This window comes from Hyla sarda, chromosome 3 (genome assembly GCF_029499605.1).
Source record: "Hyla sarda isolate aHylSar1 chromosome 3, aHylSar1.hap1, whole genome shotgun sequence".
Taxonomy (NCBI): domain Eukaryota; kingdom Metazoa; phylum Chordata; class Amphibia; order Anura; family Hylidae; genus Hyla; species Hyla sarda.
Genome location: NC_079191.1, coordinates 198,650,700 through 198,664,247, shown reverse-complemented (window position 1 = coordinate 198,664,247; position 13,548 = coordinate 198,650,700). Strand labels below are relative to the sequence as shown.

General features: G+C 41.2%; 1 protein-coding gene across 6 annotated transcripts in view; it reads right to left on the bottom strand.

Moving 5' to 3' along the window:
* Nucleotides 1-13,548, bottom strand: part of COL19A1 (collagen type XIX alpha 1 chain) — a 1,011,804-nt gene that overhangs the window by 747,878 nt on the left and 250,378 nt on the right. For all 6 annotated transcript variants that reach the window (XM_056565831.1, XM_056565835.1, XM_056565834.1 and 3 more), the window contains exon 11: nt 2,081-2,125. In XM_056565831.1, the coding sequence (XP_056421806.1) occupies nt 2,081-2,125 (45 nt within the window). The remainder of the gene's footprint in view (nt 1-2,080; nt 2,126-13,548) is intronic.

Genomic DNA, 13,548 nt, shown 5'->3' with positions numbered 1-13,548 from the left:
GAAATAGACATGTTTTCTTGATTCTGTGGGTCAATACGATTAAAATGATACTCATTATTATAAACTTTTCTATTATTATACCTTTTAAAAATAATTGCTAACTTTTTAATCAAATTAGTTCATTCAAAATCTCTCTATTTTGCTGACCTATAACTTTTTTTTTGCGCCGTGATCTGTAATTTTTTTATACCACGTTTGCATATATAAAACTTTTAATACATTTTTATAATTTTTTTATAAAATGTTTTTTTTTTAAAAAGCAGCAATTTTGGACTTTTTCTTTTTACGTTCACCGTATGGGATAACTAACATTATATTTTAATAGCTTGGATATTTATGCACGCGGTGATACCAAATATGTTTATTTAAAAAAATGTTTACACTTTTTGGGGGTAAAATGGGGAAAGCAGACATTTTAAATTTGTATTGGGGGAGGGGATTTCTCACATTTTTTTACTTTTATTTTTTACTTTTTTTAACTTTTATTTTTACACTTTTTATGTCTCATAGGGGACTATTTATAGCAATCATTTGATTGCTAATACTGTTCAGTGCTATGCATAGGGCAAAGCACTGGTCAGTGTTATCGGCTATCTTCTGCTCTGGTCTGCTCGATCTCAGACCAGTGCAGGAGATGCTGGGAGACGGACGGAGGCAGCAGGTGAGGGGACCTCCGTCCGCCATTACAGAGGATCGCATAGCTGAATGTGAATTGATCACGGCATCTGAGAGGTTAATGGCGGACATCCACGTGATCGCGGATGTCGGCCATTACCGGCAGGTCCCTGGATGCTATCAGCAGCCAGGACCTGCCGCGCATGACCCGAGCATCACTCCGATGCTCACGGTTATGTATAGGATGTAAATGTATGTCCTGGTGCGTTAAGTACCACTGCACCAGGACGTACATTTACGCCCTGCTTCCTTAAGGGTATAATGTAAGGACAAGCTTTGCAAAAAAAAAAATGTCATGGTTCTAGCAACTACACAGCAAGTACACTACCTGGCCTTAAAAATTAGCTAAAATGTAACCAAAATGACCCAAAAATTTTTTGGGCCTTTTTGGTCTGCCTTCGTTTAAAAATTTGTGTTTGAACTTTTATCCCTAATCGCCAATGGTAGACAATTGTCTGCCAAAAATGTTATCTAACAGGTTGAAATTTGTCAGCCATGTTTGTCATCTGTTTGTTTTGTAAAACAGATTTTTTTCTACCAGTGTAGTTTAGCATTTTGCAGTTCGAATCCATATAAAAGGTCCCATAAGTGGCCAAATGGTCCCATTCATTGGCTGATCGAAGTCTTGTGCACATGATCTGCATTAGTAACCATTTGTTGATACAATAATATAAGAGGAACAGTGTGATAGGTACGACGCGTATGGGGACCGATCATAGTTACTGCAGCATTTCAGAAGGAAGAATACTTGTCCTGTGTGTGTCCCCCTTTCCTAATTGTTCAGCAATGTTCATGAGCTACATAGAGAATTAATGGAACACTGCCCATACACACGCAGTGTACTCCATTCATTCAAGGGCACAGTCTTCCTTATGGTTCTTGTGGTCGTTGCGGGTCTCAGTTGTCATATCCTCAGGGGCATAGCTATAGAGGTAGCAGAGGTAGCAGGGCCACAAAGCACATCTGCCCCATTAGAGACCAGTAATATAATTGGCATATGGGGCGCTGTTGAAGATTTTACATCGCAGCCCAGAAGCTACAAGCTATGCTTCTGGTTATCCTCTAACCTGTGGCTAGGGGGATAACTCTGCGAGTTTAGAATACCCCTTTAGCTCAGACTTCCCAAAAGAGTAGATTCCATATTGAAAGGAACTTGTCATCCCATACAAATGGTGATTCATAAGATATAAACCGATTGCTCGTGTATAATAAAATAATGTAGGTTTTGGTAGTAACAGAAAATTTTTATTCTTTAGCCATATGAATTTTATCTCTTTTCAGGGCACTGTAAAGTGAATAGTTCACATTTCTTTACAGTACAGTAAAGTCTTCATAATGTGCTTAATATTGGTAAGTTAAATCTATGACTTTAGAATTAAGGACACAGAAGGTATTATATTCTTACCTTGGGACCATCTGTGCCAGGAAGTCCTTCAAAACCTTTTTCTCCCTGTTAAAAAAGTAAAGGTTACTAAAGTTGTATATGACAAGTAGCCCAAACTATACAGTTTAACATGTTGAAGTTCAAGGTAGAAGAGAAATCCTTTGATCCAATATTTCAACCTTTTTTATAGAAATATTTAACTTTTTCTTTTAATAAAGTGTGGCAAGTATATATATATATATATATATATATATATATATATATATATATATACATTTTTATAGAATTTAGTACATTCAGAAAGCTTGTTTCTGGCATTAAAATAGGATTAATAATACAGAACATCAAGTATCACGTATTTTTTAACCAATTAAAAGGGAAGGTGTAAACTCATTAACTCATTGTTTCAATCCGGTTTATATTTTAAACAAATGTTTAAAGAATTTTTGGTGATTTATTTATTTATTTTATAATTTTCCATTTTGCTATCTATATTTTATAATAATCCTGAAATCTTGAAATTTCCATTCGGACCAAGAGGTCTAAAGCTTAGCCAAATATTTCCCAGTAGTGCCTTTATTCTCAAGAGCAGTGTGAAAGGTGATATCAGTAGAAAGATAACACTGGATCCACCACCACTCAGAGCAGAGATTAGAATGCCCCTTTTCTGTAGAATGACCTCTGTAAAGGTCGCCAGCTCATCTGAATGGACAGGTCCTGTCTATTGCTGTTTATTGTCCATGTGCTTTTGCAGTAAAGTATATCACTAAATGCTGTTATAAAAATCTATGGAAGCCCCCATAAAAATTTACAAAACAATTAAATAAATGAAAAATCACAATTAGAAAATTGAAACAGATTAGAAAAAAAGAACAGGCTTTAATATCTATTTCTGATCAGGAAAGAAATCTAGGCGATACATTCCCTTTAATGTGCATTTACTAATCTCTAAGATGTGTCAGAACTCACACGTAATACAAGTCTTATAAAATGTTCTTGGGTTTTTATTTTTGATAAGCAAATTGTGAAGCCTAGAGAGGCTTCTGTAATAAAACTGTTCTGGGATATACAGCATCTCCTGGAAAGTGCAGCGGTCTAAACACGGATTACATATTCATTAGCTTGGGTACTGATGGAAGAGACATCATTTTAACTTTAGTAGTGCAGCGTGGCTAGGTTTCTATAATTCTCAAAAACAGAAAATATAAGGAAAAGGGCCCATGACATGAAATACAGCTTTACAGAATGCATAAAATCCAACCAGCATTTCCTTTTAATAGTACTTACTGCCATACTTTCTACACAGCTCCTGTAAGTTGTGGCTCCTCATAAGCTTTTAACATAGAACTTATTGGTGAATTAATTAAACTTGCAATAGAGATGGTACTAGTCTGAAGCTTGACTAGTGGGGTCAGTGACCTGAACATGCTATTTAAAACAGAAATGGCCAAAGTGTGGAAATGTTGAGAATATATAAATGGAAATTTGCCTGCTGTTCTCTAAGATCCTAATAATTTAACTAGTTTTGAAACTCAATTTTAAAATATTGTATTAGGAAATTGAGCAGGATGCTCACCTATTAGCAAGAGTGGAGAACAGCTACAAAGCGTATTCCCACTCTAGAGAGTCCATTGATTTAAATAGGAACTGTGTAATGCCTTATTTCCCTTATTGTGGCACAGCAAGGGAATTGAACAATTGCTGGGAAATTAAACATTTGTTCCAGCGAGGCTTTTGCAACGAGTAAAGCTGATCACTGGAAATGCCAGTAGTTCTCAGCTTATTACTGGAGGACCCTTTTAACAAAAAAAACAAGTGGAACTAGTTTGTAATGAAATAGATTAGCATTCTATAACTAATATTTTTATATTAAGAAATAATCAGATGTTTCTTTTTCTTATTTCCTTTTTTCTAATTTACTTGTGTGAACAAGTTCAAATGTATTGAGCTCTGTTCCGTTACTAGATTCATTCTACATTCAGACTTTATGTCATCCGAGCCCACATATCTTATACATTATACAATGAGGCAATTAAAATTAGGGCAAATATAGAAACAAATGTTAAGTGCCAGAGCAACATATTATTACTTGCTTAGTGATCCCTGACATTCAAAGTATGTAGAACTTACTCCACAATACTGAGCATATTTTTATATTTTTTGTACAACATGGCACACATTAGGAAATCTGCCAGTGAAATGAACTGGCTACAAGAGTCTTGATTATCAGGTGCTTACTTATTTTGTTCCTATTAAAAAGTATAGAAAAAAAGTGCAGCGGCCACGGAAGGATTATGTTTTCAACACAGTGTGCCTCCAGCTTTTTCACCACTACAACTGCCAGCATGCCCTGACAGCCAATAGATATGTCGGCCCCAGGCCCCCCAGCAGGCATCAGTGACGTCGCACCTGCTGGGGAAGTCTGCCTGGTAGTGAGCACACTACCAGGCAGACTAAAAAGCATTTTTAATAGAGTAAAAAAAAAAAAATTAAAGGCCGGGATGGGGTTAGGGAGAGATGGACAATAGGCAGGGACAGAAAAAAAAAAAAAAAAAAGGGATACCCTTTAAATAGCAGCCATGCATAAATCCAATTGTCCCATGTTCACACTTCAGACACAATCCGATACATCAGCAATTTAAAGCAATGTTCAAACTTAGATTTTAGCACTCATAGGTTTAGTAGGTTAGTGTTCACACTTCAAACGAGATCAATTTTTTCAATAATTTGAAGCATTGTCCATACCTGGATAACCACCACTTTGGTTTAGTAGGCCAGTGTTCACACTACAAATCTTTATTCTCGTTGATGGCATTCATTCATAAAGATGCATGCTATCCAAAAATACTTTCGCATCACTGTAATCTTTTCAGATTTTAGCCAACATAAAAACAGCCTCATGACAACAAATGTCCATAGGGGGAATGCAAAAACCCCAGTACTTTTCTTAAAAATATTGATTGCTCTCTCGTCAGGAGAAAAGCGTAATAGTGTGAAGTTGTGTAGTTATTATTATTGTGTAGTACGACCACCATCAGTCGCACGCAGCAAACCTACTCTAAAGAGAAGGAAAACTTCACCGGGTATCTTGAAGCAGCATCACGATGTCTATGTGAGGGAAAGCCTTACCATGGTTTCTAAAGAATTCTGGCTAAAAGAAACGTGTTGAACCGCAAACTACTAATCTGACATCTGAATGTATTACTCCCATGCGTACTGGTATGCCCTTGGTTTTAGGTTCTTGAGTACCGAGGGTGTACCTGTAAGCCCTAGTCCCGCTACCGGTGTTTGAAGCATGCTCAGGAGCTGAGCATGCGTAAAACCCGGTGGGTCACGGTTGCTACGGACAGCCTGGACCCACGGTTAATGCCGGGCACTGCCAATCGGGCAGGTTTTTTTTTACACAATTATCTTTGTTTGAGGGTGCGTGTAAGTGCGTGTATACTCCAATAAATATTTCTGGCCCTGCAGAAGCCGCTGCGGTTTAAAGATTTAAATCGGGCACTTAAAATCATGTAACTGCAGCGGCTTCTTCGGGGACAGAGTCCCGCTGCTGCCTTGTTCCCATGTCCCACCCCATCCCCGGCTTTCATATTCACCTGTGGGTGCCTTCTCCTGCAGGCTCCGGCTGCATCCTCCGCTGTTGCTGTGGACTGATGAGTGACGTCGCGTTGAGGATGTCATTTGTCAGCGCGCAGCTCACAGCGACAGAGCAGGACACGGCCAGAGACTGCGGGAGATGGCGCCGACAGGTAAATATGATTTCTGAAGATGGGGAGGGACATAGGAACAGGGCGGTGGCGGGACTCTGGCCTCGCAGAAGCCGTTGCAGTTACATGATATAAAGCGTGATATAAAGCAGTCTCTTTAAAACATTGAATCGCATCAGCTTCTGCAGGGCCAGAAAGAGTTTATCTGTGTATAACACGCAGATAGACTTTTGGCTTAAAATTTTAACTTAAAAAATGCGTGTTATACGCCGATAAATACGATATATAAAACAAATTCAGTAAACATAATATCTTATGAGAACATTTTCCTGTATTAAAGTAACATACACAGAGAGCAATATTCTGTCATATACTCCGACCCTTGTGACACACAAAAATACTTGCAGTCTTGTATAATTTTTCATATTAACCAAGAGACTTGGCCTTTCTTACCATTATCCTGATTCCTGGCATTATTCATAACTTGTACATGTATATTTTCAACCAGACATCCCAGAGCAGATTCTGCTCGCATTATATCATGTAGTGGTGAGCACAAGGGTGATGAATATTTTGTGACTAGTATTTATAATACATGAGTATTTTTAGCAATACAAATGAAAAGCATTAGACTTTTACAGATAACAAATAGCATCGTAATCTACAGTTAGCATATTTTTTTCTTTCATAGGTTAAACTGAATATTATGTAAAATGGCATCTCAACAAATGAACAAGAACAACACAAAATGAAAACTAACTTTAGATTTGTAAGGTTGGTAAACATCATGTTTCTTTTTTTTCTCCCTGTAGGTAAAAGACTATTGGCCAAGTTTATCATTTGCAATTTTCACTTTTTGAGCTTCTACTTTATCTCTTTGCCAATTTCAGTTATGCAAAATGTATTGCATTGTCATGCAATGTATGATGAATTAGTTCATTTTTTTCAATGCTCTTTTTGTTGTGTAGAGAACATGAAGCCTAATGCAACTTGGGTCATCAACATTATTATTGAAGGCAAAGCATAGGAGTACCTCAAGGTATTGCCTAGTGAGGTCTGTGAAATGTGACAGTGGAAAACAGTAAGCTAAACATTCCTGGGGGGATAGGGATCCTTTGGGTTAGGGATAAAGGGTCTTGACTGCAGGGCTTAAAGCGGTACTCCGGTGCTTACACATCTTATCCCCTATCCAAAGGATAGGGGACAAGATGCCTGATTGCGGGAGTCCCGCAGCTGGGGATGCCCGCAATCATGCACGCAGCACCCCGTTTGTAATCAGTCCCCAGAGCTTGTTCACTCGGGGACTGATTTCTGGCGACCGCAGGGTTGGCAGCGTGTAACGTCATGCCTCCGCCCCCGTGTGACGTCATGCTCCGCCCCTCAATGGAAGCCTACGGGAGGGGGCGTGATAGCTATCACGCCCACTCCCGTAGGCTTGCATTGAGGGGCGGAGCGTGACGTCACACGGGGGCGGGGGCATGATGTCACACGCCGCTGGCTCTGCGGTCGACCGTAATCAGACCCGAGTGAATACGCTCCGGGCACTCATTACAAACGGGGTCCCGCGGGACTCCCGTGATCAGGCTTCTTATCCCCTATCCTTTGGATAGGGGATAAGATGTGTAAGCACCGGAGTACCCCTTTAATGTGTGGACTGTCTTTGAAGCAGAGGTATTAGAGTATATTATCAGCTGGATATAGTGTTAGGTACGTTCCTATTATATGGAACAATTATCGGCCAAACAGGCCAACATGATCCTGTGTAATAGGTCAAATTATAGGCTTGTTCTTCAGCAGATCAGGTTGTTTTTACCAGTCAAAAATTTTTTGACCATAGGCCGCACATATCTCTGTGTAATAGGAGATGTTCAACCGAAGGCTAATTGTGGCAAAGGGCCATATGGATGATCCAGCAATCCTCCATGCAATCTTCCTAGCCATGTGTTTTAATGAAAATAATAATAATAATTCCTTTATTTATATAATATTCTGCAGGTTTTTTTTTTTCTTACAGAGATTGTCATGAGTCCGTGTCTCCATTGGGGCACATAATCTAAATTTTCCTATCACTATGTATTAGAATATGGAAGGAAACTGGAATACCAGAAATAAACCCATGCCAACATGGAACATACAAACTCATTGCAGATGTTGCCCTTCATGGGATTTGTCCTTGTGCTGAGCTATGAGATTGGTGCTTGTTTACATGGTTACACGGTTTAGGCATGTGTAAAAGGGCCCTGAATGTGGAGTCAGGATGAGGGGTACAAAGGCTGTTTTGCTGGGAAAGGCACCAGGCTCCAAGTAGGAGCTGAAGGCTTGTTCAGCGAGAAGGTAGATGTCCGAAGTCTGATTGCACCTAATAAGTTCCCCTGTGTAATTGTGGAAGAGGCAATTAGAAAAAGCATGGAAGGAAATTAAAGGGTAGACCCATGTAAAGTACGCACCTTTACTCTTTTAGGTTTGTCTGAACTTGGATTCCTTTGTACCCAGGTCTGTTGGTTATGTTTAGGGGTTCCTGTGGACAGGACAATAGACCTTCATTTTTATCCTGAGCAAGTTTTAGTAGCACCTAGTGTATTTATAAATACACTAGGTGCTACTAAAACTTGCTTAGTGAAAAAATCATATACTCAAAATTATTTTACCATTTATATGCATGAGTAGAGATTTTCCTGTAATTTAAATCTGCCTGTGTGTGATCTTATAAATGTATTGTCTTTCTATCTGCTTTATATCTTATAGAACCTACAATGAGAAAACATCTACGACCTTCACTCATTGCAGTTATAATTCAAAAGGATATGATCACATTTATGTCACAAGGTCAAAACTAGTAACATAAAGTTTGTAAATCACCTTTAAAGTGAACATCTACTAGTTCTGGCTTGTAAATTATGTGTAAGTTATTATCCACACTTAAAGTGTGTCCCCTATTTTTTTTAGGATTGGCTTCATGGCTGTCTTTAGTTTAGCTCTATTAGAGCACATCAGTATCTACAGCTTAGCTGCATTGTCTTTTGGGAGTCTTCAGTAGTATAAAAGTCTTTTCCTCTATCCATTCCTTAAGGTTTACTTTGCAGCCCTGCTTTTTCAATTTAAGAATTTTTACCATTTAATATATTAACCGATAGAAAGGCATATAAGGATTACACCACTATCCAAAGAATAAGGTAAGTGACTAAAACTATGAATGATACCTATAGATAGTCACCCAACAACCATAATAATGAAAAACTGCAAAAAACTTTATTGAATACATAATTGTGAATTAAAACAAATAAAATGAATCAGCAGCACAAAGAAAAAATGGCACAGAGCATGGATAATACAGTATCACAACAATCACGTACAAGAAAAAAATATGAATATGCAGACTAGTAATAGGTGAGTACAACACCAAAAAAACAATATATATATATATATATATATATATATATATATATATATATATATATATATATATATTAGGAATATATAAAGTGATACAAAATAATGGGGTATAGCAAAAATAAAAATAGCTAGATGTTAAAACAGCACCAGAAAAGGACACATGTGGAGGTCACTGGAGCTGCTACCAATGAGGACCAGTCAACTAAACCTCCAGGTTGTCCCACAGTAAAGAAAAACAGAAATCACTGTTACATCATGGACATCGGACAAATTGCTATACACACCTCCCCAGACAGAGTGCCAACCTGTCTGGCACTCTGGGTAGGTGTGTATACCAATTTGTCTGATGTCTATGTCGATGTGAATGGGTTTGATGCCACAGGGTTTGTACACCTAGATTTGTGGATTTTCTTCTCTTCCTCTCTGCAGATTCCTTTGAGCTCTGTTAGATTGAATAGGGCCCTCATTTGGAGAGCAATATTCAGTTCTCTCTAGAGATGTTCGACTGGATTCAAGTCAGGTCCTTGAAAGGGCGACACAAAGATTGTTATGTTATGCGCTCCGGCTGCACACACTGGCTATGAGCTCATGGTCCCATTACCTGCTGCTGCCGGCGGGGCTGGGATTCGCATCGCGGGACGCGCCCGCAAGCGGATCCCAGTCCGTCATTCACCAGGTGCTTCTCCTGCCCCCGCCTCTGCCTCTCTGCTCCGGCACGCGTGTTCCCGTCCCCTTGGGCACGCACGCCGGAGCTTTAAGATTTAAAGGGCCAGTGCGCCCATTAGTGTAGTACACCTGTGGCTCATTGATAAATTCCTCCTCCTCCCTCATTTCCCTGCTAGATCTTTGTTACCTTGTGCCTGAGTGAAAGCATACCTGAGAGCTGCCTTGCCATGTATCTTATCCTTTGCTCTGTGACCTGACCTTGCTCCTATGCCGCCTGCCTACTGACCTCCTGCTACGTCCTGACTATGCTACTGTGCCGCCTGCCCTGAACTTCTGCTATCCTGGCTATGAGCTGCCTTATCCCTCCTGCAACCTGTGTGGTCGAGCCGTGCCAGGAGTAGTGACCTGGGTGCCGCCTGCCGCAGCAAGTCCATCCCGCTTGGCAGCGGGCACCTTAGTCTCCGCTCCCTGGTATGGTCCGAGTCATCTGCCACACAGGTCCAGCGGATCCACATCCACTGGTGTTCCTGTCTTCTGAAACGTGAGTGTTACAGTAAGATCCAACCATGTATTCCATTGAGGTACCCCTGCCTGAAGTTGCGGATCTTCCCTCCGTTGTGGTACATCAGTCTTAGCAATTGGTGCAACAGGCGCAGCAACTTACCAAATTGTCTGCCATGATACAACAGCTTTTAGTCTTGCAACAGCAGCAGCACCCGCAACCTGTCCCACTCCCTCCTCCAGCTCCTGCAGTGTCTTCTGGCTCCCATCTACGTCTACCATTACCCTCTAAATATGACTGTGATTCCAGGTTATGCAGAGGCTTTGTTACACAGTGCTCCATACATTTGGAGCTTGTGTCTGAACTTTTTCCGAAGGCATGTGCTAAGGTTTCCTTTGTTATTAGCCTACTGTCCGGAAAAGCCCTGGCCTGGGCTACATCCCTTTGGGACCGCGGTGATCCGGTAGCTTCCAACTTGACGGCTTTTCTGGCAGAATTTTGCTGTGTCTTTGAGGAACCCGCACGTGCCTCTTCTGCTGAGACGGCTTTGCTAAACCTAAGTCAAGGGGATTCTTCCGTTGGTGACTACATGGTTAAATTCCGCACTCTTGCCTCAGAACTAGCATGGAATGATGAGGCCTTGTGTGCTACATTCAAAAAAGGACTGTCTAGCAGGATTAAAGATACCCTGGCTGCACATGATCCTCCTTCTCTGACTGAACTTATCCACCTGGCCACACATAATGATGGGCATTTTTCAGAAAGGCAGGAAGAATTGCGCTTAGAGAGGGAACCTGCTCAAACATGGAGATATCCTCGCCTGGCACCCGTGTTTCAACATTCACCTCTACAGCTTCCTGTGCCTTTTGCCGAAGAGGCTATGCAAAGGGGATTGTTCCCGTCGTATGCAACAGGAGAGATCACGACGACACAGTGAGAATTTGTGTTTGTATTGTGCTAGCCCGAAGGAGAGGCGTCCCTAGGTGTGAATACTACCTCTCCTCGCTTGACCATTTCTGTACAAGTCTTCACTTCTGCCAAGTCTTCCTTCAGCGCTACAGCATTTTTGGATTCTGGATCTGCAGGTGACTTTGTTGATGCTTCTTTCTTCCAAAAATATCATCTTCCTGTTACTCGGCTTGTGAAGCCTTTGTTCATCTCCTCTGTTGATGGGCAAATCTGGACTGTAAGGTGTTATTCCATACTGAGCCTCTCGTCATGCAAGTGGATGTCTTGCATAAAGAAAAGATTGAATTCTATGTACTGCCTCACTGTACTTCTGAGCTTCTTCTTGGCCTTCCTTTGCTCTCTCCGCAACTAGATTGGAGAACTGGAGAAATTATTCGCTGGGCACAGTTCTGTCAGAATCTTTGTCTCAGTCCAGTCCAGCCTAAGGTTGTTTCTCGTCTTCCTCCTTTGCCTGGTCTGCCTCCACCTTACTAAGATTTCTCTGACGTATTCTGCAAGAAACACGCTCAATCTCTGCCTCCACACTGTCCTTATGACTGCTCTATAGATCTTCTGCCTGGTACCACTCCTCCTCGTGGAAGGATATACCCTCTATTGGTTCCTGAGACCAAAGCCATGGCTGAGTATATCCAGGAGAATCTCCAAAAGGGATTTATCCATAAGTCCTCTTCTCCTGCTGGATCTGGTTTCTTCTTTGTAGGGAAGAAGGATGGCTCACTCCGTCATGCATTGACTACAGGACACTTAACAAAATCACGGTCAAGAACCGTTACCCACTACCTCTTTTCTCAGAACTTTATGACCGTCTATATGGGTGGTGCCAAGGTCTTCTCCAAGTTGGACTTACGTGGAGCGTATAACCTCATTCGTATCCGCAAGGGAGATCAATGGAAAACGGCCTTCAATACTCGTGGTGGACATTTTGGGTATCTCGTAATGCCATTTGGTCTCTGCAATGCTCCGGCCATTTTTCAAGAGTTTGTCAATGACATCTTCTGCGATTTTCTCTACACCCGTGTTGTCGTATACCTAGATGACATCCTGATCTTCTCTTCTAACTTAGGGGAGCATCGTACTCATGTTCGTCTGGTTCTTCAGCGACTACTTAAGAATCATCTCGACACCAAACTGGAGAAATGTCTGTTTAAGAAGTCTAGTCTTCCGTTTCTTAGCAACATTGTCTCTCATCAGGGCCTGCAGATGGATCAAGATAAATTGTCTGCAGTGTTGAATTGGCCTTGTCCTTTGGGCCTACGTGCTATTCAACGCTTTTTGGGATTCGTTAACTATTATCATCAATTTATCCCACATTTTTTGTCCTTGGTTGCTCCAATTGTGGCTCTCACTAAGAAGGTTTCTAATCCTAAGTCTTGGCCTCAAGAGGCTGAAGAGGCCTTCTCCCGTTTAAAGTCTGCATTTGCTTCTGCTCCCGTGCTTACAAGACCTGATCCGGAGAGGCCCTTTGATGCTTCATCTATTGGAGCGGGTGCCGTTGCTACTCAGAAAAACGCCAAGGGCAAGACTGTAACTTGTGGGTTCTTTGCCAAGACATTCTCTCCTGCTGAGAGTAATTACTCCATTGGAGATCATAAACTCCTCGCTATCAAGCTAGCTTTGGAGGAATGGTGACATTTAATCTACTCCAACCATAAGAATCCTCTATACCTTCAGTCTGTTCAGCGTTTGAACCCCTGCCAGGCAAGGTGGTCACTGTTCTTTTCTAGGTTCAATTTCTTCATCCACTTCCGTCCAGCAGACAAGAACATCAGAGCAGATGCTCTCTCGAGGTCCTCAGACGTCATTGGTTTAAACTCCCCGCCTAGGTATATTATTCCTCCTGTCCATTTGATTCCTGCCGATCCTGCTGAAATTCAGCAAGTTCCTCCGGGAAAATCCTTTGTGCCTGCCAGATTGAGATGCAAGGTACTGAAATGGGGTCATTCTTCCTTGACAGCAGGACATCCTGGAATACGCAAGACTCTGTTTCCAATCTACTACTGGTGGCCCCAACTTGAACGTGATGTTTCTGATTTCGTTTGTTCCTGTGAAACTTGTGCAAGTGACAAAACCCTCGACAGAGACCTGCAGGACTCTTATAGCCTTTACCCTTTCCGGAGACTCACTGGTCCCATATTGCCATGGGTTTCATCACTGATTTGCCACCATCTCATAATAACACTGTCATTTGGGTCGTCGTCGATTGGTTTTCCAAGATGGCTCATTTTATTCCTCTACCAGGTCTTTCTTCT